This window comes from Raphanus sativus, chromosome 4, assembly GCF_000801105.2.
Source record: "Raphanus sativus cultivar WK10039 chromosome 4, ASM80110v3, whole genome shotgun sequence".
NCBI classification, from domain to species: Eukaryota; Viridiplantae; Streptophyta; class Magnoliopsida; order Brassicales; family Brassicaceae; genus Raphanus; species Raphanus sativus.
Window position 1 is genome coordinate 29,360,786 of NC_079514.1, and position 27,415 is coordinate 29,388,200.

General features: G+C 27.6%; 2 protein-coding genes, 1 long non-coding RNA gene and 1 pseudogene across 4 annotated transcripts; all 4 read right to left on the reverse strand.

The window, feature by feature from the left end:
- On the reverse strand, positions 1 to 3,144 carry LOC108834525 (agamous-like MADS-box protein AGL3; annotated as a pseudogene).
- Positions 3,145 to 3,269: 125 nt separating this feature from the next.
- LOC130511511 (uncharacterized) lies at positions 3,270 to 4,446 on the reverse strand. The gene is made up of 4 exons (XM_057008578.1): positions 4,188 to 4,446; positions 3,930 to 4,103; positions 3,459 to 3,679; positions 3,270 to 3,341 (listed from the first exon to the last, which is right to left on the reverse strand). The coding sequence occupies exons 1-4, from the start codon at positions 4,275 to 4,277 to the stop codon at positions 3,308 to 3,310; spliced, it is 519 nt and encodes a 172-aa protein (XP_056864558.1). The 5' UTR covers positions 4,278 to 4,446; the 3' UTR covers positions 3,270 to 3,307.
- Positions 4,447 to 18,010: 13,564 nt separating this feature from the next.
- On the reverse strand, positions 18,011 to 19,044 carry LOC108848825 (ribulose bisphosphate carboxylase small subunit, chloroplastic 2-like). Its single transcript, XM_018622273.2, has 3 exons — positions 18,813 to 19,044; positions 18,509 to 18,643; positions 18,011 to 18,415 (listed from the first exon to the last, which is right to left on the reverse strand). Exons 1-3 carry the CDS (start codon positions 18,981 to 18,983, stop codon positions 18,176 to 18,178), a joined length of 546 nt encoding a protein of 181 aa, XP_018477775.1. The 5' UTR covers positions 18,984 to 19,044; the 3' UTR covers positions 18,011 to 18,175.
- Positions 19,045 to 23,511: 4,467 nt separating this feature from the next.
- LOC130510821 (uncharacterized) lies at positions 23,512 to 25,093 on the reverse strand. Of its 2 annotated transcripts, none has more exons than XR_008944583.1 (5): positions 24,669 to 25,093; positions 24,470 to 24,599; positions 24,083 to 24,376; positions 23,844 to 24,014; positions 23,512 to 23,752 (listed from the first exon to the last, which is right to left on the reverse strand). It is a non-coding gene; the product is annotated as an uncharacterized LOC130510821 (long non-coding RNA). The 2 variants fall into 2 exon arrangements; XR_008944582.1 differs by having other exon boundaries at positions 23,513 to 23,752; positions 24,083 to 24,373; positions 24,669 to 25,084.
- Between the last annotated feature and the right edge of the window lie 2,322 nt (positions 25,094 to 27,415).

Genomic DNA, 27,415 nt, shown 5'->3' on the forward strand with positions numbered 1-27,415 from the left:
TAAGAGAATCTTTGAAAAATTATCTGTTCTGATATGTTCGTCTCTCTTTTCTCTGCCTATAGACTCTTTTTGTTTTTTTAACATATATAAATTCAACTGTCTATGACTTCAACATAGAGAACATTCATAAGCATTCTATTTTCTTTTTTACCTCAAGTGAAACTGAAATTGTTTCAACCATGTTAGCTCTATGCAAGTAACATGACCTTCATACCTCCTCTGCAATGCTACATTTCCTCGAAAAGGCCTGAAGAAACCCACTTCTTGAGTCAGACGTTTACTTGATAAGAGCTCATGTCTTGTTGTTGCTGTTGTTGATGATGTTGGGAATGTTCTGCAGAAGAAGAAGCTCCCCATAGTGATTGATTAAGAGCTGCTTCACTTTCCTCCAACTGAGATAGATAAAGAGAGAAAGACAACAATGTTGTGAAAGATCTCAAAAGAATTCAATTCTTGGGCTGTAAGATTTTGATGAAACTACCTTTTTCTCAAGATCTCTGTTGGATTCCAATAACATTTCCTCCTGTTAATTAATCAATATGAGAGTGGTGTATTGAGATTATTGAAGTGAGGCTCTTTGTGTACCTTTGTTTTGAGGTCAGATAGTTAATCAAGCATCAATCGGGCCTGGCAATTAGAAAACAAATTCAAGATTTGGTACTGTTTTAAATTCTCATAGTACCAAACTATCAAATATAAGCTTGTGATTTCTTGAGATTGTGTATACCTTTGTGGATCTTATTTGCTTTAGTGATGTATCTACTTGACGTTCTAGCTGCTCAATCTCATCAACTCCCATCCCGGCTATCTCTTCACCTAGCAAATGCCTAAAGACAGAAGAGTTGAGTCGCTGGAGACTTGGAATAAGCATTTACTTTTCAAGATATGTAACGTTGTGAATGTTGTAGGATCTCAACTCTTAATTTGAGCTTCAAGTAGTCCTCGTACTTCTCCAGTCATTTAAGAGAAAATAAATTAAGCACAATCTTAAAGTTAATCCTTGACAATTCATATAGATATATAGAGAGAGGGAATACATGCAAGTTTTTAGCTGATTGATTTGGATCCATTGTTGCATAACTATGTTTTCTGTATTTCTCAACAGTCTAGGCCATTCCACTAATTCATACAAACAAAAGATCACTTAACAGTACCAATGTATATCTACCAAAGTCACCGATCATATCATTGCAGCTCAGACAAAAGCCTCAGAACTCATTATTCATAAATACCTGATCCATATAATTAACCACTGTTATTGACATTCTTATTGTGTAAACATAATTGATGCAGACAGATAAAGAATGCAGGAGATGAAACATTAACCTATGCTTTATCATTGTACTCTAGCTTTCTCTTCTGCTTTGATACCATTAAATCTGAACAACAGCGTCGTGAGAAGCTATGCAGTCATGTCAGACTCCTCCACCGCAACTTCCATCCCTCCATTTACAGAAACTTTGAAAGCACAAACATAATTTTTGTAAAACGAAATCAACTTAAATACAACCCGTCGTTCCCTTTTTCATACAAAAACAACTAAAAAAGGATTGCAGTTCTTACGAACTCACCCTGTCTGAGAGCCTATCGACCTCTCATGTAAGAGCTTGAACTGTAGCATATCTCTCTTCACACTCTCTGTCACTTGTTCCATATGGCTGTCCATCTTGATATGCCCGTCACTTGGTCCATCAGCTCAACGCAGCCTGTTCCGCGCTCTCCGCCGCTTGCTCCGTTAACTCGACGAAGTCAACTGTATCTCTACGAAGCTGGTTAGCTCGGTTCAGCAAAAGAAAATGATTTCTCGACGTGAAGGTTGTTGTTATTAATCAAACCATTGCAATCTTTGTAGCTCCTCCACCGTATGCACAAAATCATTGTCTTTTTGTTTCTATTTCACCATTAGCTTAGATGCATTTTTATTTGCTGAAAACCCAGGGAACCACATGCTAAGTCAGATGTGGCATGGATTACAACTCCAGCTGAAATTCCTAGTGCTAAAACGGTAAAACATGTGTAGGATTCAATCATATATTAGAGATACATGCACCTTGTATACACTGGAGATAAGATTTAAAACATTCAGTCAACTCAAACTTCAACTTGGAGTTATTTGATATCCACCGTCTGCATCTACTAAAGATTCAATCAACTCCAACTTCAAAATATAGCCTTATGTATATTAGAGAGAAGATTTTTGAAATAGGTAGTCCAGATATCAAAATAATAAACTAAGAGATCAACTCCAACTTCAAAATATGTCCTATGCATTTTTGACTCACAACGTCATTGTAGGCGACCAGTTGATAGCAATACAAATGACCTTAATTATATAAAGTATCATCCATCTCTCCCTATGACTAAACGCTTCAACCTGGTCCATCGTTCTACAATAAGATAACTACATTAGCATGACCCGAGTCAGGACAAAATCCACTTTTCCAAAGAGACATTACTTGCTTCAAAGATCACAAACCCAGAGAAAAAAATTGCAAAAATCTTACCTCATAAGCCTGATCAGCATCTTAGATATTGTATTTATCATCACTAAACATCTCAGCAGTATTCTGAATGCAAATCTGTACACGCTCCAAAACACGGGCTTGTCGGTGAGCTACAGTCTCTACCGCTAAATGTACATTGTTGTATCTCTTCATAGCTTGATATGCAGCACTTCTTCTCATATACACAACTTCAGCCCTTTACCACAACACAAATGGCGGTAAAAAAAAAACACATAGAACAGAGGGGAAAAAAAGAAGAAACAAAACTTAAAATTTTGTTTCCGTACCAATCCGTTCTAGTGAAGTCGTCTTGCACCAAAATTGATAAAAACTGCTTTGACGGTGATGAATTTGCTGTAAGGAATGATCAAGAACCCAGAAGATATGATATCGGCGATTAGGATGAACACGTCGATTGTAGCTGATTGAAATCCGTCACAGCATACTTGGGAGTTAGATGATGACTTTGTGATGCTCCTGGCTTTTGATGATGAGAGTCCGCTGATCCGCTGAGTTCATCATGATAGGTAATTGGTCCACAACGTAGATTGAGATGTGGAAGATTTTCTGTTTCGGGTAACATCAACCCTCACCCAAAATATGAGCTAGGTTTTATCTTAAAACTATGAGTACCAAAATAAATAAAATGCATCCTCTTATAAATAAAATATTAAGTAAATAGATTCACAAACTTTTGAGGGTTAAAAAAACCATGCATAAAGGAAAAAAGCCACAACTTGTAATTAAATGTTTAAATCGTCTTTAGTCCAACGCTAATCGCAAAGACTGCTCTCAGTTCTCCATCACCCTTTTGACCTCTTGTACTCTGCGACATGCCTGCGCGCAAAGTATAAAAAAACAATTATTAAGAAACTTTGTTTTCTTACAAAGATTGAAATATATTTTGTTTTTTTTTTGGAAATCCAAGTTAAAAATATAAGCATTGTTCATTACCTGCACTGTGGAATAAGGCAGTTGCGATTAGTGCAATGGCTTGCATGGGCACACACTCCCACCCAAATAATTTCACACCTCATACACTTACCTGAAAGTTTCTTTGGGCAATCCTTGAGATGTGTTATGAGCTCTCTACCACGCATGCACGAACGAATGGTGCAAGGCTGATTAGCTGGGGGCATACATGTAGAGATATGTGCTAGTGTCTCCAACCATATCTGCACATCTCAAAGAAAACAACATTCAACCTAAAGTAAAATCAATGAATCAATACGAAACCGGTTTTGCGTATGCACAAGTGAAAATTGACTTATTACAATTTATATAAATATAAGCTTTCAAATTGTTTTAAAGTCATTAAAGTTCTTACTAGATTATTTCTATCCTCCAAAATCTCAAAACCGTCATAAATACATATATGCACTTAAACTCATATCAATATTTCAATTGGAGATTTTGTGGACTTACCGAATAAGCTTCCTTGTGCTGTGGCCCGGATAAGTGAGATTCTAATGCCCCGTAATTTTTTTGTTGTTCCAAGCATGTCTTGCAAATTGCGTACTCGCAAGACTCCAAATCACAGGTTGCACATTCTTCTTCTTCTTCGCAACAAGAACACTTAGAGATTTTAACTGACATCATCTTTACCAAAACAAACAAAATTCATTAGTTTCTGCAAAGTTTTGTAATATAAACACAATGAAACACATTAAAACATGCATGCACCTCAAACCACGAATCTCCATCGCACTCACTCGAGGAAGCAACATCTATCATGAGGTAATTACCATTCCATTCCTCACTGGACGAAGACATCTCCAATAATATTTCTGTGACATCAAAACATAAATTACAAAATTATTAAATCTTCCAACGAAAAAACGGTTAAAAGAAGTAAAAAAAAAAGATGATAGATATATCATCGTTACATGTTATTAATCGGTTAAAAGACTGCCGCTCTATGTTTAGCTGAGGGATCGTGAGAAGATGGTTGTGCTTGGCAGGTAAGTAAGGTTCTAAATCATACTATATATAATGTATTACAATTTCCGTTTGTAACACTAACTTCCATTTCTTAAATTTAATTTACAAATTCGAATTTTCCATTTTTCCAACAGTGTACTATAATGTAAATGTGTTGAATTGGTAAACTTACGCATATCTAAACCACAAAAAAGGATTTTTTTCAACTTCTATTTTCCTGAGTTTTTTTACAATTAATTACGGCACCTTTCTTATATTGTTTCAGAAAGTAACAATCATATTTTTATTATAGGATGATAAACTAAGCATAACATGCAGGATGAATAATTGGTTATTACTTATTAGATTACATGTGCTATTTTTTAGTTTTTGACATATAAAAATTATATAATATAAATTATTTAACTTTCCTATTTAATTAATTAAATTATAAAAAGAAAACTAACAAAAATATTAAAGGAAAAAAGGAATGAATATATACAATTTAAAAGTTTGAAACAGAAGAAGACAATGAAAATTTTGGAATATATACTATATTATATTATATATGTATGTGAACATTTAAAATTTATATTAGAAAGGAAAGAAATAAAACATGTACAAATTGTTTCATGTAATATCATCTTCTATAGTCTATACTATATAAAAGTTGTCAAATCAGCATTTTAATTATTATTTTTAATAATTTTAAATTTTACAAAAATATATATTTTAAATACTATTAAATATATAAGTTAAACTAACAAAATAAATATTAACATTTGAAAACTTACTTAAAATAGTAACTATTATAATAAAATGTAAAATCAAAGAAAATAGTAATATTAACCAAAATACATATTTTAGAAATAAATTCAAATTACAGTCTATACTAAAATAAAATGTTAAATTAGTGTTAAATTAGTCAAAGTAACAAAACATCTACAAAAATTACAATGAATGAAAAAGAGAAACGTATATTCCAAAGAAATACATAAAAATTTTACTTTTACATATATGAAGTGAAACCAACAAAATAAATATTAACATTTAACAACTTACTTAAAATGGTAACTGTTATACTAAAATGGAAAATCAAAAGCAAAAGACTAACCAAAAACACATATTCTTAAGTAATAAATACAAAGTACATTTTATACTAAAATCAAAATGGTAAATTAATTTTAAAATAGTTAAATAACAAAAACATCTAAAAACATTAGCAATGTATGAAACAAGAAAATTTCTACAATATAACGTATTGGTAGACTATAAGTAATTTTCTAATTTTTATAATATCATTAATAATTAAAAAACTAATAAAAATCACTAAACATTTCATTTGTGGATGAAAAGAAACTATTTGCCTTTCCTAAACATATACATATATATATAGAATATAACATAGGTGAAGATTAATTAGATAATATATATATATATATATATATACATATACGTTTTAACATCGATTATACTTATAATAGTAACTCTTACGTAAACATTTCATATGTATCTTCAAAAAGAAACGACATAAGTTAATTAATAAGATTTTTTTTAAATATCATTAATTGGATATCACTTTTCAAAATACTTTAATCCAAAATATCTTAATATTTGGATTTAGGGTTTTTGATTATTATTTAGAGTTTAATATTTAAGGGTAGGGTTCGGTTTATAAACTTCTATAAGTAAATTTCAGAACATTTATAAATGATGAAGGTTAGCTTAATTTTTTTATTCACAAATTAAGCTATTTATAAGGTTAGTTAAATATTAACAACTACATTAAATGATTTAGAAGGTTAGTTAAATATTAACAACCACATTACTACTTGATGATATTAGTAATTAACTTATGAAAAAACTCTATTTGTTATTATTTTCAAAGTGAAGTGTTATATAAATTATTTAATTGGTATTGTTTTCCACAAACTTGCAATCAATCAGAACCATTTATTTACCGTTACGTTAAAATATTAGAGAACTATAATATTAGAATGTTCAGATATGATTTTAAAATTATCAATCAAATATGTCAAAATATTATTTTAATTTATTTATTCTAAAATATACAATAATTCAGAAAGTTTTATTTAGTATAAAATAAAAATTAATATCAAATAAAATAAAATATTTAAAGTAAATAATTAAAATTTAACTTAATTTGTAAAACATAAAATTAACTTACAATAATAATTTGAGATTTTCCAAAAAAAAATCATATTTAAAAAAAAATACAAATCTATACACAATATTCAATTAAGTTTTTAATTAAAACTTAAATATTTAATTTCTTCCAGACGACTTACTTGTATGTCGTCCGGTCAACGATTGACGTGAAAATTTTCTGTATTAACTAAGGTTTAACTAGAATTTCGGAATAAAATCTCCGACGACTTCATCTGAAAGAAATTAAAATATTTAACTTTTATTTTTCAACTACAAAAAGTAACTTGAAACGATTTATACGGAATTCATCTAATTATAATAAAATACTAAAGTTTTATTTTTCTTTCGGACGACTGACAAGTAAGTCATCCAAGAAAATTCAAAATTTTGACACACTTCGATCAAAAGCAAAACTAATATGCTTACTCTAAACGACTTACATGGAAGTCGTCTCAAGTATTTTCGAGATTTTTTGTTTACAAAGAAAGTTGGATGACTTCGAGATAGGCCGTCTTTAGAAAACAAATTTAAAAGTTAATTGCAAAGTGACCTTTGCATTGACTAGAAGACTACTGCCAGAAAACTTCCGTGGAAGTCGTGTGACAGACAAATCTGAAAAAAAAACTAATTTCATTGTTTCAACCAATGAAATAACTTTCTGAATACCCAGAAATCTTCTCCAAACATCAAGAAGCTCAAACAAAAGTGATCCACTAAGAATCGTAAGCTTGAATGGCACTATGAACCATAAAAATTTTAGAATCAAAATCTTGGTTTTTTTGAATGAATATAGAGAGAAAGTGGAATAGTTGCTGTTTTTAGTTCATAAGAAATGAGAAAGAAGAAGTATAATTCGATTTTAGGTGCATTAAATTTTCAAATTGATTGTTCATTGTGATTGGTGCATTGAAGGTAGTTGCAATCTTGTAAATACTGGAAGATGATGAGATTGAGAGAGTAAAAAAAAAATCATTTTCAAAAAAAAAATAGTGGCATTTTCGTGAATAATATGAATTTTAGGGTGAATAGGACAAATGAAATTTTCAAAGAAATCATAGGTTAGTTTTCTATTGAGTCAATTTAGGAAATAACCCTTTTATGTTAATGACAAATTAGAAAAACATTATTTATTTTACCATTAATTTAAAAAATTTATATTAAATATGTTATAAGGAGTTATACATTAACAAATATTTACTACTATAAATTTTACTCCTTCTGTTTTTTATTATAAGTAGCTTAAGCAAAATTTATTTGTTTCAAAATATAAGTAGTTTTCATAATTTTAAATAATTTTTATCTTTATTGGGTTAAGTGTGACCAATCAAATAATACTTACTTATTTATGATTGGTTTAACTACACTCAATTTATACATCCAATCTACTTTTGAAAAAATAATGATTTTCTTAATATTTGTGCATTCATCTAAAACTACTTACATAAAAAAAACAGAGATAATATAAAAGAATATAAATTGATGTAATAATAAACTTGCTTAATAAATTACACAAGAATTTGGCATAATAGTTAAATTAAATTTATAAAACAGTTTTTCTTTAAAATATAAAAAATGAAATGAATATACTTACAGTAAAAATATAAAATTAATATACTTGCAATATATGTTTAACAGAATATTTTAAAATTTAGTTTTTTTACATTTTTCAAAAATTTGTTCGGTCTTCAGAGCGGGTAGGATTTGATATTGATTTCGGATATAACACTTCAAGAACTGTTCGAGTATAGAGACCAAGTCTAATATAGTATAAGACTTTGATTTTCGGGTCGATTCCAAATCAATTATTTGGTATGAATATTCTTGACTAATTATGTTAGGTAACTATTAAGAAAATATAATATGTTACAAACTTTAAGAATAAATTTTTAAAATAATTTCTGAAATGCGTATAATAAAAATGTATAGTTACACAACTTGACATATTTATATAGTTACCAAAATTATATTAAATTAAATTAACACTAGATTCTGATCCGCCCTTAGAAAGAGCAGATATATTTTTGTTTTAATTGTTTTTTATAAATATAAATGTTATGTTTATTTTTTTTTATAATTATATTTGTGTTTTTGTTTGTAATTAAAATTTTATATTTCTTTTTGTTTATAATTATTTTTTTATAAATTTTAATTAAAATCTATTTTCTAAACACATTATAAACTTAGTCAAAAGAAAGTAGACACAATATCTAACCCACTTACAAAAAAATACAAATATGATTATAAAAAAATAAAAATATAAAATTAAATTTATCAAAAATTAAAACCAAAAATATAAAAAATATTTAAAACTAACAAAAATATGTTCTCAAAACTAAAAAATACACATTTTAATTATAAAGAAAATGGATTGATGTAAAGAATAAGGTTGCTAAATAATTACACAAGAATATGGATCATATCAATTTTGTTTTCTGAGTATATATCCAACACATAAGAACATTCAAGGAATCAAATCGTTATATTTCCTAATAATGTATGGGCTTTTAAAATTTCTGTTTTTGAAAATTATTATGCCTAATTGAGCTTAAAATTAGATATTACTAATCTACATTATTATCAAAAAAATTCTATAATTTGTTATATTTTTAATAAAACACCTACTTAAATTTATAAATAAATGTGGTAAATTAAAAATGTTATCATATATGAAATTTCAGAAAAATATAACATATTGTAAACTTTATCAATACAGACTGAAAAAATTCCCAAACATATAATGACACAAGTACATACTTATAAAAATTGATTTATTTAATATACTTACAATCTATTCTATTTAATTCATATCATACATAATATGATTATACAAACACACAAACATATAAATTATATTAGGCAAAAAATATATTCGTCCTCAAGAGGGCGGATCAATCTCTAGTCCAAACTATTAATTGTCGCCATATATCATATGGCCATTAACATTACCGTTTCTTAACCATATATTTTACCCTACATAAACACAGTTCTATATTTTCATTGTGATATTACCGAATCATATTCTAGAAAACATTACCATTACCTTTTGTAACCGTATCACATACAAAAATCACCTTTTGTAATTTCATAATCTTATTAGCTTTTCGTCCAACATTTAGAACATCGACAGTGCACAAAAAAAAAGAACATTGACACATACTGGACGTCATCTTGGGATATGGTCGTACACTATCTTCTCCTACGTTGGACTACATCCCCTATATATTAATTGAGAAACATTTGAAAAATTGTAACCTCAATTTTATAATAATTAAAAAGGACCCCAATGCCTAAGTATCACTCAATTAGATAGTCAATTACATTCAATTGAAAAATAAGTAGGTCCACATTCGATTTTTATATGTTGCTATATATATTCGTTGGTCAAACTATATGATATGATGATATGATATGATATTTATAATAGAAACATTTATGATTGTTCCGCTAGATATAATTACTATTTTATTTTATTTCCTTAAATAAAACCTACGGAATTACCATAATGACTAATATATATATATATATATATATATCACAATTAATGTTTCTAATAATAAAGATTTGATAACAATTTATATCTCCTCCATCATTTTTTGTTTCATTTTATATTATTAAAATAAATTAAATAATCGAATTAGCTATAAAATTAAAATTTAGATTTTTTTCGTATATGTTATATTTTGAATTTTTTAAAATGACAATAAATGACTAAAACTATTAAAATTATTATGTTAAAAATTAATGATCAACGGTTTAACACTTTTATTATAAAAAGATACACATGATTTTAAACCCACATTCGATTTTTATATGTCGCTAGATACATTCGATTTTTATATGTCGCTATATACATTCTTTGGTCAAACTATATGATATGATATGATATTTACGATAGAAACATTTATGATTGTTCCGCTAGATATAATTACTATTTTCTTTTCTTTCCTTAAATAAAACCTACGAAATTACCATAAATGACTAATATATATATATATATATATATATATGACAATTAATGTATCTAATAATATATATTTGATAACAATTTATATCTCCTCCATCATTTTTTGTTTAATTTTATATTATTAAAATAAATTAAACAATCGAATTAGCTATAAAATTAAAATTTAGATTTTTCGTATATGTTATATTTCGAATTTTTAAAAATGACAATAAATGACTAAAACTATTAAACCATTATGTTAAAAATTAATGATCAATGGTTTAACACTTTTATTATAAAAAGATACACATGATTTTAAAACCATATGAGTAAAAAGTATCATTTAATAATAAAACAAATAATATATAGATTAAACTATATACCATATAAGATTACATAAATATTTTAATTTCAAAACTTTCAATGAGTTTTTAAGAACATTTATAAATTATAAACTTATTAAATTTTTCACATTGAAAATTTTGTTATCAATGATTTAAATATTTTGTTATAAAACGATATAAATGATCATAAAACCGTATGATTGTGAAGTTTTATTTAATAAATAACTATATAAAATATAATATATAAAATATATTATTCTTAGAAAAGTAAATTGGTCCATCTTAACTTATATTATACTTTTTATTAAACTAACTATTGAATTGATAAATAATGTACAAAAACAATTTCGCACTTTCCTTAAATAAAAGCTATGAAATTAACTAATATAATTAATGTATATATGAAAATTAATTATTATGAATAGTGAATATTTGATAGCAATTTTTGTATCTTAGTTTCTTTATTTTATATTATTAAAAGATATTAAAAATCACACTAACTATATAATAAAAATATTTAGATTTTTTCTTATATGTTATTTTTTGAATTTTTCAAAACGTTTATAAATTAATTTTAATATATCACTTTGAAAATTTTGTGATCAATAGCTTAATTTGTTTTGTTATAATAAGATACAAATAATTATAAAATTGTATTAACATGAATTTTTATTTTATAAATATTCAAATTTATATATATTCAATATTCAAATTAAATAATATATATATATATATATATATATATATATATATATATAATATATATATATATATATATATATTGGATGCATCAATTTTATTCGTTCCGTTGAAAGAAAGTAATTCAATTTTGGAAATAATAAGATGATGGTTTTAAAATCATTAAAATAGTTCTCAATGATGTGAAAGTTAAATATTAAAAAAATGTAAAACATGTTTTTGTAATAAAAATGACTTATTGACCATATTACAGTTTTTATAGATATAAACATGGTGATAAAAAATTTAAGCCCAAATTGATCAGACTCATCATAAATTCAAAATAGATTTCAGTACACAATTACAATTACAAATGTTCAGCCCAACATATCTCCTATATACAGTATAACATCTTTAAATTAATAATCAATAAATTAATATACACTAAAAATCTATATAAATTAATATAATTTTATAATCCTAAATTGAGTTTTTAGTTCAATTAGTATATCGATAAATTAATAATCTCTATAAATTAATAAAAATTTATAATTTTGGTGTAGTCCCAAAATTATTAATTTATAGAGGTTTCATTGTATATATATATATATATATATATATATATATATATATATATATATTAAAGGAGAAACATTTTAAGAAATTTATTCACACTATAATGGAATGTGGCAGTCTCACAATTATTTAAGAATGAACATTCACACTCTAATAAATTTTTTCACACTCTATATAAATGTGTTCAAACTATGTATTTAATGTTTTATTTTTAGTATAAAATTCACATGTAAGGTTTCAAAAAATATGAATTTAAAATCCAATTCTACGATAGGATATTAATATATGATAAAAAAAACAATCCAAAATCAACTAATATTCAAATTATGGCTGTTCAATATGCTAAACCGAAGAGTATCGAACCGAACAGAAATAGATAATATGGTTTTGTTTTGGTATATATCGTCGTAACCAAATAGATGTAATTTTATAAAACCGTAGGATTCTGATATGGTTCGATTTATAACTGATTAAACTGAAACATGTAAATATGTATATATTTATAACGACGCATGAATATCTATTTGTTATATGAGTTGAACCATAATTATAATTTGTAAATCACTTGAATCACTTGAATTATAATTAAGTAACAATTTACTGCAGCTGAGGCTTCTTATTTTCTTAGTCTTTCTTTTTCGATATTTTTGCTTTATTTTAACAATAACTAAATTGAAGTAAAGATTATAAATTTAATCAACAATTAGTTGAAATTCTTTACAACTTTTTTTTATCTTTAAACAAACAGACTTGTGTTCAATCGAAAACATATTAATTTGATGAACACTAAATATGGAAGAATATAAAAACTTTTATTTCATGCTTCAGTTTTGTCTTTTATTTTTATTTTCAAAATTTAGAGTTTTGATATTAATTCTAGATTTGATTATTTTATTAGATGATAGAAGCATATTTTGTTTTTTATTATTTTATTTAAATATATAATATTTTTTAATAAATGACTTTTTGACAACATGACTCTAAAATTCGTATAATATATAATATGATCTCAAACTAAATAATTATTTTTTGGTATAAAACCGAATAAACTGAAAACCGATGGTATATAAGCCAAATCGAACCGAAGTAAATATGGATTTAGAATAGTAGTTATATTTTACTAACCGAAATACAGTAAAAACCGAACATATCCGAAACCAACCCGATATCCGGATTGAACACTCCTAATCTAAATGAAACCGAACTATTGTTTCATTCTCCAAAACATAATAAAAATAACAACTTCATCCCGCGCAAGGCGCGGATCTTATCCTAGTTACTTATTATTAGAATAAACTCAAACTTTTCATAAATTTTGATTTTTTTCTATGCATACTATGCTTCTCACAATGAATGTAGTTCCAAAGGTTAATAACTAGTACAAATTATTTATGCATATAAACTCATCCTCAGATGTATTATAGTTATAAAAAATTAGTGTATCAAATTATTTAACTGTTATTTTATTCTATATACTAATTTCATTGTGATTATGAAATTATATGCATATATATGTGAACATCTGTGAACGTATATTGGATAAGAAATAAAATTAGTTAAAAGTCCCCTAGACTATATTTGAGGAGTGATTTTGCCACATGTCATCTTTACAATCATTCTCAGAAAAATAATATGACATGGCTACTAAAATTGATGACATGGCTTATAGATTAATATGACATGGACAATTACATTTAATGTTAATTTATATTTTTGGTAAACTTTTAAAATATGGTAACAACTCATATATTACATTTATTATCGATTTATATTTGGAAACTTTTTAGAATATGGTAATAACACATAAATCATCATTAAAATAAATAAATTCAACTATAGCATCTAAAATTTCGAAATATCATTTAATTATTTATTTTAAAATTATAAAATTTTCAAAAAATGTATAATTTTTTTTTACAAAATTATAAAATTAAATCTTAAATCATTAGTTTCTTATATATTGTATATCTACAAATTTTATAAGTATTGTTTAATTTTAATTTTTGAAAGTTATGCAATTTTTACATATTTATTTAATATATTTAATTATAATAAATAGATAGAAAAGTCTATCTAAGATTAGAATTTTCAATATATACATGCATATTCTTAAATATAATTTAAAATAAACAAAATTGTTTTTATCTCTATTTTTATGTTTAGTTAAATCAAATTTATACTAAAATATTAATAAGAAAAATAAAATTACAATATTGATAAAAATTTAAATATAATTTATATTTATCTATTAAAACATATTTTAAATTTTTTTTACTGCACATGGTGCACGAAGACATCTAGTTGTGTACCAAATAGAATAAAATGATTACTAAAAGTTAGTGTATCAAATACATATGTGAGAAGCATATTCTTATGGTAATGATTGATTTACGGTAATTTTATTGATTGATTGATTTTATATGTAATTTAGTGAACGTATATTTTGCAGCAGTTTATGGAAAATGCGCATAATTAGGATTATGAAATATTTATATATAACAAATAATTTGAATGTTTATTTGTGATTAATACATGTATCAAAATTTCCAATTTAGGATAGCTGATATATAGTTATACCAAATTTCAACTGTTCCATTTGATATTAGTAACCATATATAAATTATGAAAAAAAATATTCTGCCGTGTGACATTCATTGAATCTATTAATGTCTTCATCTATACTATTAAAAGGGAAGCAATCTTAAAAAGTCGACTTATGCAAGTTGTTTGGATCTTTTCTTTTTTTTTTGGTTTTCCCTTCTCCTGTGTATTATAACATAACGTGACAAAATATTTCACCTTATATATAAAATTGGTTACATTATTTTTTTTTTGAACCATTTAACGATTAATAAACCATCTTACCGAAACAAAATAAATTATATGAACCACAAGCTATTTCTAAACCTGTGACTGGTAATATCCAAACATCTAAACTTCCCTTATCAATCTTTTAGATACCTACATAGGTTTGGTTACAGGTTCGAAAACGCTCACTGTTTGCCAATTACGCGCCATTAATAATTTGATACGGTGATCGGAGATCCACAGTGTCGACCAGAAGCTGATCGGGAGCTTAATCCGGTGTGACGTTTGACCGCGAATTAGAAAACGCGACGAGTAATTACTCAAAACCGACCAATCTCAAAAATTTAGCTTACGGCTCTTAATCTCACACCCGATGTAACTCCGGCCAGTGGATTATCGGAATATGGCTTCTAAAATTCATTTCAAACCATAGAAAGAGAGGGTTGGTTGAAGAACTTCACGGTGGATCTGCAAAAACAAAAAAAATTGATAGAGGAAGACGAAGTTGTATTTACTATTTTGTCATTCCTTTTTTAGAAAATTAAAAAAACAAAAACTTAAGTCACCTTTTAGACGGTCGAACAAAAGGACAACAAATAAATTAAAGACAAAGTTATCCCACCTCTGTCCATTATCCCATATTGATTCATTTTTACACTTATTGAAGACAAAGTTTATAACATATTTTATCCGACTTTTTTAAATGTCTATATTTTTAACAACTAAGATATCAGAATAAATCAATCATAATTTACATATATTTTCAAAGAATATACCTTATTTTTAAAGGCATATAGATTTAAAATAAATCAAAATTGAATATTCTTATATTTTACTTTATTTTAGAAAACTAAAATATATATACTATTAAAATAGAAACTAGATTTTGATCCGTCCTTTAAGGGCGGGTATATTTTTTGTTTTAAATATAATTTTTGATATTTGTGTTTTTCTTTCTGATTATATTTTTATTTTTTTATAATCAGATTTGTGTATAAATTTTTGCGGGTTGTACCGGTATATTTTAACCAAAACAAAATTGAAAACCCGCGGGTTTGCGGGTCAGCGGGCGAATTCGATCCGCAATCCAACCTTAGCCGTGCGTATATCGTATCAATTTTTAAATTGATATTATTTAAAAATATATATATGTTTTGATTAAAATTTATACAGAAATGTGATTATATAAAAATATAATCATAAAGAAAAACACAAATATCAAAAATTAAATTAAAAATAAAAAATATAAAGAGCGGGTCAAAATCTAGTTATGCTTTAAGGGATCATATGTCGATTTTCATTATTTTAAATAGAAAACAACTTAGATAGTTAAGATTCAAAAACAAAAGAGAAAAAAAATCCACAGAGCTTAGACCAATGCACAAAGCGCAAACAATACACATATTATACATACTAGATCGTTTTCCGCGCTACACGCGGAGAAGTGCCTCTAAATTTTACAATTGTATTTTGCACAAATATCATATATTGTAGAATCATTTTGATTTATAATGGTAGCAATTTATTTAGATTTTATTATTTTCGTGATAAGCATCTTCACATGGAATTATATTTTCTTGGAATGTAGTCATATATATTTAATTTTTTAACAAATCTGTTGAAAAATATTATAACAATATCTGAATTTTAAAAAGTTTATGTAAATATTTCAACTAATTTTGTAATTAGCAATGAACTATTATTATGCATTAATATAAATTTAGTTATCATTTATAAAATGAAAAAAAAAATTATCTTCTTATCTATTTTATAATAATAATAATTCATATTAAATGAAACTATTATATTGAACTAAATATGATAACATTATATTAAATTGATAAATTTGTACAAACAATTTCATAAGTATAAAATATTTATGCTAAAAATATAATACGATGACATAACGACTTAACATTCGAAAACTATATAATACATGCATAGAATTGACATATCTTACACTTTTTGTATATATATAATAATATACTATCTGAAATGAATAAACGTAAAAAAATATGCTAATACGAAATTTGGTTTTAAAAGTCGGCGGGTCAAAACTGAATATAAATATAATACAATATGATATTTAATTTGTTGTTTTTTTCTTTGACGGGAAACAGCTATTATTTAATTTGTTGTTTAATGCATATATTAATTTGTTCTAATATATATATATAACCGAAAAAAATATCTGCGCGGTTGCGCTGATCAAGATCTAGTTTAATTTTAAGATATCAGTTTGTTTGAAATGAATCTGTTTGGAGCCTGCGTGTTTATAAAGCTAGGTTTTTTGCTTAAAGTGGACTTATGAAATTAGATAATTCAACATTGTTGGTTTCATGTGTTATATATACAAAATGATAATGAGACGAGTATGAATGTTGGTCGGATACAAAGATATACAAACAATGTTGGTCGGATACAGAGATATCCTTTTGCATGCCAAAATAGTTAATGGTTAGCTATATATTGTTGTTAGTAGCAAGTCATTCTCGAGAGTTACAAATTATTTCAGTTATCAGTGATTTATCGAGTAGACAGACGTCTAAGTGCTGTCTATACCGTTTTTAGGATATTGATTGAACCAATCTAAACCGATTTAGGACATAGATTTAACCAAACTCCGGAGGCCTTGAATGATGAATATATACCAAAATAAAGTAGAATATTTAGATAATTAACTCGAAAACAATTAAACAAAAATATAAGAATATAGTTCCATATCAATATAATGTCTTATTTTAATGATAATATACCACTAATATGTATATAGGATCTCATAAACTGCACGTTAGAAGTGTGAAACAACAAATGATGAGATTGAAATCGTGTTGAAGCCTTACAAATCTATGGTAAATGTATGTGAGTGTGACGACGATGTGATACAATGATTGTTATTTGAATCTTTAGTGAACCAATTAACTGCATATGAAATCTATTTTTTCTAGTAACAATGTTTTCTTGTACTAGAAAATATTCCCATCGCGTTACCTATTCCGTTTTGTAAAGTTAGTTTGACTGCTTATTACTCTTGTACCAGTAATAATTGATAACCTAATAGCCATCAATAAGTAATAAAAAAGAAAATGAAATATAGAGATTACATGTTCATAAATCAGACACTTGACAATCCGATATAACATGTCTCATAAACAAAAAGCCAAAGAAAAAAAAGAAACAGACACATGGAAATGAAATGAGTAGATATTATTTATGAATGTCTTGTAACGTGATTAAGCATCGGTGAAGCTTGGTGGCTTGTAGGCGATGAAACTGATGCATTGGACTTGACGATTGTTGTCGAATCCGATGATTCTGATGAAGGCGTTAGGGTACTCCTTTTTGCACTCTTGGACTTCCTTCAATACTTGAGCAGAGTCAGTGCATCCGAACAATGGAAGCTTCCACATTGTCCAATAACGTCCATCGTAATATCCGGGTGTGCTTCCGTGCTCACGGTACACAAACCCGTGCTATACATATGAGAATACCATTCAAATTCAAGATTCACATGGTGTAATAAAGAATGTTTAGATCCAAGAAAACAAAAATTCTGTTTTTATTACCTCCAACTCAAATTCAACACAGGGAATCCACTTGTTTCGGAGAAGGTAGTCGACTTCTTTAGCCAACTCAACATCGGAAAGGTCAGGAAGGTAAGAGAGGGTCTCAAACTTCTTCTTTCCAATTGGCGGCCACACCTATAAATCGCATTTCCAGTTGGTGAATACTAAGTCACGTTTGTATATATTTTTATGGACATTTATTGATCCTAGGTACGTTATATACATTTTTCAATGGGATTCATGGTTGAATGCACCAGTTGCGTGTAATAAAGGATAGGCCTGCAATTATTCTATTGACATTTACCTTCATGCAGCTAACTCTTCCTCCGTTGCTAGCGATGGAAGTAATGTCATTGCTGGCCTTGCGGGTGACTGGGAATGCAGAGGAAGACTTCAAGCCCGTGAATGGAGCGACCATGGTGGCTTGAGCCGGGGAGGTAACCACAGCAGCGGAGGAGAGCATAGAGGACGCCATTACTACCACTTCTACTTCTTCTTTTGCTCTTTTCTCTTACTTACTTGTTTGTCTATTGTTATGGTCATCTATATATAGTGAGAACCGCAAGAGGTATAAATCCCTAATGATCAAAGGATCAAGATTTCATGATATGGTCGTTAACTGCCACAGGATTAAAGAAAGGTGTAGAAATAACATTATCTTATCTTATCTTGTAAGAAAACGTATGAATGTGTATGGTTACTGGTCTCCACTTGAGCCGATGCTTTTGGCTCCTTCCTATTGAGAGAAGACAATTTTTTTTTGATCAATGGGAGAAGACAATTCTGACGCATGATCTACACTTCAATGTTCGCTGACATTCTATTTAAATGAATTAATTTCGCTTAATTGATTAGATTATTTATTAAATTCACAATTGAAAATTATTATACGAAAGTACCTGAATCATAAATCTAATGTCGTACTAATTAACTTATGACTTATGAGTAATGAGAAATTGAGAATACTGTAATGGTCATGTCCATACTCAAACGAACAAAAACAAAAGAATAGTGGGTCCGATTGGTAACTTAGAACCGTATAACAACTGTCACTAAATAGGTACTCAAACAACAAAAACAAAAAGAATAGTGGGTCCGATTGGTAACTTAGAACCGTATAACAACTGTCACTAAATAGTTAAAAACTGTAAACTAAACAATTAGCAAAAGTGGTACCAAAACACTAAATGTAACATTTTTAGGTAATACTTTGTGTATCCCTCACTGGTGGGTAACTTACTTTTGGTTCAGGTAGTTCAGATACTTCGATTCTACTAAAATCTCGCTGAATTGAACCATAAAAATTTCCATTCGGTTTGTTTCGGTATTTGGATAGTTTGGTTTTAAAGTTTTTTTACCAAAACTAATCGAAGTTTTTGGTTTAGTTTATATTTTGGTTTAAAAATTTAGTAAAATCGGTTAAATTCAGGCCATTTCTCCTAGTTTGGTTAATTCGAATCAAAATTTTGGTTAATTCGGTTTAAAACTTTGAGTAATTATGGGTAGCTCGGTTACTTCGATTCAAAAATTTTGCTAGTCAGGTTAGTTCAGTTCAAAATTTGGTTAACAATTTTTTTTTCTGAAACCGATTTAACTGATTACCGAACCGAACAAGCTGAAAACCAAATTTCTTTATAAACCTGCCAAATCAAACCGAACTTCTCACCGAACTAAACGAATTTTGGATGCCTTTATCGCAATGATACAAGAATACCTATTACTAGGATAAGATCCGCGCCTTGCGCGGGATGAATTTGTCATTTTTATTATGTTTTGTAGAATGAAATAATAGTTCGGTTTTATTTGGATTAGGGGTGTTCAATCCGAATATCGGGTTTCGGTTCGGTTCGGTTCGGTTTTTTTGGTATTTCTGTTTGTAAAATATAACTAATATTCTAAATCCATATTTACTTCGGTTCGATTTGGTTTATATACCGTCGGTTTGCATTTTATTCGGTTTTATACCAAAAAACAAAATTATTTAGTTTGAGATCATATTATATATTATACGAATTTTGAAGTCAGGTTGTTAAAAAGTCATTCATTAAAAACTATTATATATTTAAATAAAAGAATAAAAACAAAAAATTCTTCTATCATCTAATAAAATAATTAAAACTAAAATTAATATCAAAGCTCTAAATTTTAAAAATAAAATAAGAAACAAAACAGAAGCATGAAAGAAAGTTTTATTATTCTTCCATATTTAGTGTTCATCAAATTAATATGTCTTCGATTGAATACAACTCTGTTTGCTTAAAGATTAAAAAAAGTTGTAAAAAATTTCAACTAATTTTTATCCATCAAATTTATAATATTTACTTCAATTTAATTACTATTAAAATAAAGAAAAAAATTTAAAAAATAAAAACTAAGAAAATAAGAAGCTTCAGTTGTAGTAATTTATTACTTAATTATAGTTCAATTGATTCAAGTGTTTTAATATATAGGGGATATGTTGGGCTGAACATTTGTAATTGTAATTGTGGACCGAAATCTATTTGAATTTATGAAGAGTCTGGTCGATTTGGGCTTAACTTTTTTACACTCTGTTTATATCTATAAAAACTATAATGTAGTCAATAAGTCATTTTTATTCCAAAAGTAGGTTCTACAAATGTTTTTAATATTTAACTTTCACATCATTGAGAACCATTTTAATGATTTTAGAACCAGCACCTTATTATTTCCAAAATCGAATTACTTTGACTTTAGTCTTCCACGTAATTTTGAAAGGTTTCAATTGGACGACTAAATTGATGCAGCCAATCTTGTTGCTTTAAATAGTTAGTATTTATATATATAAATATATATATATATATATATATATATTTATTTCAATATTTATTAAATAAAATTCATATTAATATAATTTTATGATCATTTGTATCTTATTATAACAAAACTAGTTAAGCTATTGATCACAAAATTTTCAAAGTGGGATCATCAAATATTTAATAATTTATAGACGTTTTGGAAATTCCAAAATATAACATATAAGAAAAAATCTAAATATTTTTATTATATAGTTAATGTGATTATTTAATATCATTTAATAATGTAAAATTAAACAAAAGGAAATAAGATACAAAAATTATTATCAAATATTTATTATTCATAATCATTAATTTTCATATATACGTTAATCATATTAGGTAATTTCGTAACTTTTATTTAAGGAAAGTTATTTAATTTGAATATTTATTTAATAAAAATTCATATTAATACAATTTTATGATCATTTGTATCTTATTATAACAAAACAAATTAAGCTATTAATTACAAACTTTTCAAAGTGGGATCATCATATTTCTAATAATTTATAGACGTTTTCAAAAATTCAAAATATAACATATAATAAAAAAATCTAAATATTTTTATTATATAGTTAATGTGATTGTTTAATATCTTTAATAATATAAAATAAATAAAAAGAAATAAGAACAAATTTTTTTATCAAATATTTATTATTCATAATAATTAATTTTCATATATACGTTAATCATATTAGGTAATTTCATAACTTTTATTTAAGGAAAGTGCGAGATTGTTTTCTTGTACATTATTTATCAATTCGGTAATTAGTGAACAGATGCAGCTTAGGAACAGGTGCTCATCAAGCACTGGAGTTTTGATTCTAGCGAGTCATCCTATCACATGTAGAGAGCCTATTGTGCATAGCTTCCTAAGAGATGAAAGAATATCTTGGTGTCGCATTACCGAACAATATCCTAGATCCCCAATCCCACCGAGGTTGCTCTGTTCAGAGAATTTTTCATCTTTATCTTTGAGAAATGTCGTTTGTAGCCTGACTTCTTTTGAAAAAGGTGAATATCATGTTAATCAGCCTTCCTCCGTGCTCGCACTTCCTCAATTTAATCCTCAAGTTTATTCAGAATCTCCATAAAGAAAGAATGAACTTCTATCGTGAAGTCTTGCCACCAATACTGCCCAAACTTGCTTAAATAATTTGATCGGGAAATCATCTGGAGATAACAATAATTGTTTGATGGAATAAAGAATAAAACCTTTTGAATATCCTCCTCTGACACCTCCTTTTGCAGATTATTTGAGTATTCCAACAGGTTCTCAAGTGAATTAGGTGATATTGATTTGAAATTAGATGGCTGTTAACCAAGAAAGTATGAAAAATATTCCTCAGCTTCTATTTCAATGATCTCCTGAATGTTAGCCACTTGACCATCAGCACACTTAATTTCCCTCATTGCATTCCGAGCTTCTCTAAGCTTTACAGCATTGTGGAAAGCTTTATTATTCTGATCACCGATATGCAACCAGTGTAGTTTGGATTTTATTTATAGGACTCTTCTTCAAGTTCTGCAACATGAATCCACCTCGTATAGGCATCCAGTTCCTCCACTATTGCTCCTCAGTAGCCTATACCAATGTCTGATTCTGTGCCTCATACAGAATATCATATGCCTCTTTATATATTTTAGCAATTCACATAAACTTTCTCGTGAAAAGTTCCAGAGGATAAGTTTCAGAGCTATCTTTTTCTTGAAAATCGAAAAAATAATAATGTGGATCGTGAAACAGTGGCACATTTGTTCTCCAGAATGAATCAATCATGGTCACGAAGCCCGGAACGAGCTGTGAGAAGACGTCGTCGCATACACTAGAATGTTAAACTGACATAATTCCGACGAAACGAGCTGTGAGAAGACGTCGTCCCTACATTTTCAGAAATAAATTTCAACAACTATCATGGTTGTCAAAAATTATTCTCGACAACACCAACATCGTCGAAAAGTTTGGACCCAGGAATTTTCCGATGAACGTATCCATCGGTACTTCCGATGAACCTTTCCGTCAAAAAATTCAGACAAATGATGTTGTCAGAATTTTTTGATGGAGGCTTTTGTCGGAATGTACCAACGGATATGTTCGTCAAATTTTTTTAAAGTTTATTTATATAAATAATTTTAAATTACTACATATTTTAAATTATTAATTAATAAATGAAAATCATTTGTTTAATAAATAAATTTAAAATCTGAAATTATATTAGCTTATGGTTCATCCTCTGAGTTGCGTCCACAACCACTCATTGTTTTGCTGTTGCTGCTTTCCGTTCCGCCATTTCTGCAAGAATTGTAGCATTTTGAGTCTCCAAAGCTTCAATCCGCTCATCTTTATTATTTAATTCCTCCATAGCCAGCGGCATATCGCGCTTGTGAGGAAGGACAAGATGAAGCTCGACGACCTTTTTTATGGAATAGCCTGAAAACAATTAATTAACTTAATAAAAATATTATTGAAATTAAATATTAAAGAAATTAAAATATTAAAGAAATTAAAATCTAAAAATGACCTCTTCCACCATTTCGTTTATTTGATATAGGAAGCACGAACTTTCTTCCACCAGGGTTTTCGCCAACTATATGACATCCTTCATAATGGGATCTTGAATTTTGGTCCGTCTTTTTGTTGGTGTACGCTCCCTTAATTATATCAAGATAATCGGCGAGATTACCTTCATTTGCTTCAACATGTAAATTTAAGATTAATTAGTAAATAAAAAAATTTAAAAAAATAAAATATATAACTTACAAGTTTATCTTCGAGAGAAGATATACTGCAGGCACACAAGTTGTGGACATAACTTTTCCCGCCACGGTTGCGTTGGCGGTTCTCGGAGTTGGTGACTGACTTGTCTTTAGACTCCGGTTTAGACCAATTCTCCAGCAACTCGAGCCAGATTGTCGTGTTAATAGATTTCAGTGTCTTGCCCTTCTTCCACAGCTGCTTCCACTCATAGAAATGCTTCCCATAAATAGTCATGATCTTTTGGTGGAAGGCTATATGGACTTTTTCCATATGCCTAGACTCCCAATTGAATCCCTGCTAAAAAATAAAAAATACACTATTAGTACAAATATAATAGAAAATACCCGAAAAAATGAGACCAAGAAGTTTTTAAAAATATAGAACATATACCGCCAATTGAAGAAACCACAACTCACGGTGGGAGTCCGGGAGCTTGCTGTAGGTTGGATATCCGTGTCTGAGCATGGAATACATCATCTTGTTAATTCTGGTGCTAATGCTGAGGCTGGACTTGTTGAACCTACAAAAAAAACAATGAATAAGTTATAACATACAATGAAACAAAGCAAAATATACAACAAAAACTAACCATATAGGATATCGGTCTGGGTGAGGATGGAGTCGAGGGAGATACTCTCAACCTGGTTGTTGAACTAATTGTTCAACAGTCAGGATAAATGGCTGCTTATGTGGAGCCCTGGAGCAGGAACAACCAGAACTGAGTCTTTCTCTAGGGAGGATGTTGAAGCACCACGAGAAGTGCTCGCCATACCACTTCTAACTTGTGGAGTATAAAGGCGTTGTCTCGGGTTGTCACCGCCAGACAAAAATTTAAAATTTGTTAATAATGATAATAATATATGAGATTTAGAATTAAAACAATTAATCTACAAATATTTAAGATGAAAAGTTTTAATATTGATTATAAATTAAAAATATTTATATAAGTTAGTTTTAAATAAGGTTATATTTATATAATAAAACTTTTTATATAAAATAATTTTAAACTCTATTATATATATAACATTAACGTTTTTTAAATTCGTTTATATATGTAATAAAAATTATATAAGTTAATTTTAAATTATATATATATAATACAAATAATTATAAAATTGTATATATCTAATAACATTTTTAATGTAAATTAAATTTAAAATAATTTATATATATACAAAGAAATGATTTATATAGAATTTTGTTAAGTTATTTTATATATATATATATATACATTTGTAAAACGTTACAAAATTATTTAAAAACATCTACAAATGTTTTGTAAAATAGTTAAAACTTTATCAATTTCACAAAATAACAAATTAAAAAACAAACCACAAAACCATAATCAAAACCTATCTAAACCACAACCTATCAACAAAATCTAACACCTAATTCATAAAATTCTTCATCTTAACAATCTAACATTCTAAAACCCATAATTTCCCAATATAAATAGTCACATATATGAAATAAGAAAAGGGAATAGAAGACTTCTATGATTTGTGGGGGCATTTGAGGAGTTAAGGCTTTACGCTTGCCAGACTAGAGAGAGAGAAAGAGAGAGAGGAAAATGAGGAAGAAGGCAAAGGAATATGTTTTTATAAAAGAATTCTGACAGAAAATTGTCGTCAGAATTCTATCGGAATATTTTCACATTTGGCAATTCACAAAAGATATGGCGGTTTCTTTTCCTTGGTACATTAAAATTGCCAACGAAATTCTGACGATCCTATATTTTTCGTCGAAATTTCCTCAAAATTTTTGTTAATTGGCCAACTGACCAAATTCTGAGACAAGAATATGTTATATTCGTTCAGAACTTTTTCAGAAAATACCTTTGAAATTCCGACGAATATAGCATATTTTCTGCATGCTTTTCAATTGGTTAGAAAATAGATCCGTCGGAATTTCATCGGTATATTCAAAAGAAAGTCTGATGAAAAAGAGATTTGGGGTTTCAAAACACGATAAATTTGACCACAAATAAACTTTTATAACTTTTTGATAATTTAAAAGGAGTCATCTGCATGTTTAAGTATGTAGGTGTTATACGAGATCATATTACATATAATCGATTTTGTAAGTTGGATTCCCAAAAATGTTTGTTTAAGTATATAAATGTTTACGAGAGATATTATGTATCCGCGTATTCCGTATCCACGGATATATTCATATAGGATTTTATTGTAAAAATAGAATGATTGTTAACTCACGTCCTATTAGACACTTATTGTGTGTTTTGTACTCTAACACTCTGTATAATCAGTATAAAACTCAGTACAACTAAGTATAATTAACTCACGAAGTATAACTCAGTAAAACGAATTAAAACTTCGACCAGTTTACATCGATAATTAAAATTTTGAACTTCGAAATTTTCGGATTTTTTAATAAATTTTGTTTTTGGAAAAGCACAAAAAGGTAAAATCGGATATTCAAGTTTTATTAAAAATAATGGGGCATAGGCATGGGATTGAAGAGAGGCATAGACTATTGTTTCTTGACATATGGAGCAGTGAAGATGTTGTTCCTGGTGGGTCCGTCCTTTCAATGGCTAGTCATGGCGGTTTGAAATAGGTCCCTCAGCTTGTAAAATGCTTTTAATTGGGACAAGGTCTCGGTTTACCGGTTTAGAGCATTCATACTATTATATTTTCTTTTTTTAGAAAAATACTTGTTTGTATTTTAGTGTTTTGTTTTTTGCACAATTAGTGTTTTATTAATTGACAAAAAATTCCATATTTCCAAATTCAAAAAAAAAAAAAAATTGGCGAAAAATACCATATTTCCAAGTCACAAAACAATATTTATTAGTTTTAAAATTATCAGTTGTGTTCTAACGAATATGGCTATTTCATTAGGTTTAAGAGTGCAGAACAAAAAGCGAACCTACAATTTTGTTATTCAATTCCTAAATGAATTTCCTTTTAGTGTTATTTTCGACTTTTAATCTTGTTTCTGTAGATGTTCTAGTTCACATTTGCAACGCAGCAATGTGTGTGTATATTTGTTAAAAATATTATGATAACCTACTCTTATCCACATTTGCCCTATCTTATGTATGCACACACACCGTCCACAAATGTGTCCATCACAGATTTCAAGTGGACCATCCTTTCCGTCAGTGGTTAACAATGTGTGTGGGTATTATAGAAAAGTAGAAAATTTAGTTAACTTTTCCCTTCAAAAGAATTAACAAAAATAAGAACAGAGATACATATCCCTCTGTTATCTAGGAACTAGTATATATATATCTATATAATACATGTATCTTATTTTCAACGGAAATGTACCAGTAGAAAGATCTCCAGTCTACGTAAGAAGTTTAAAATATGA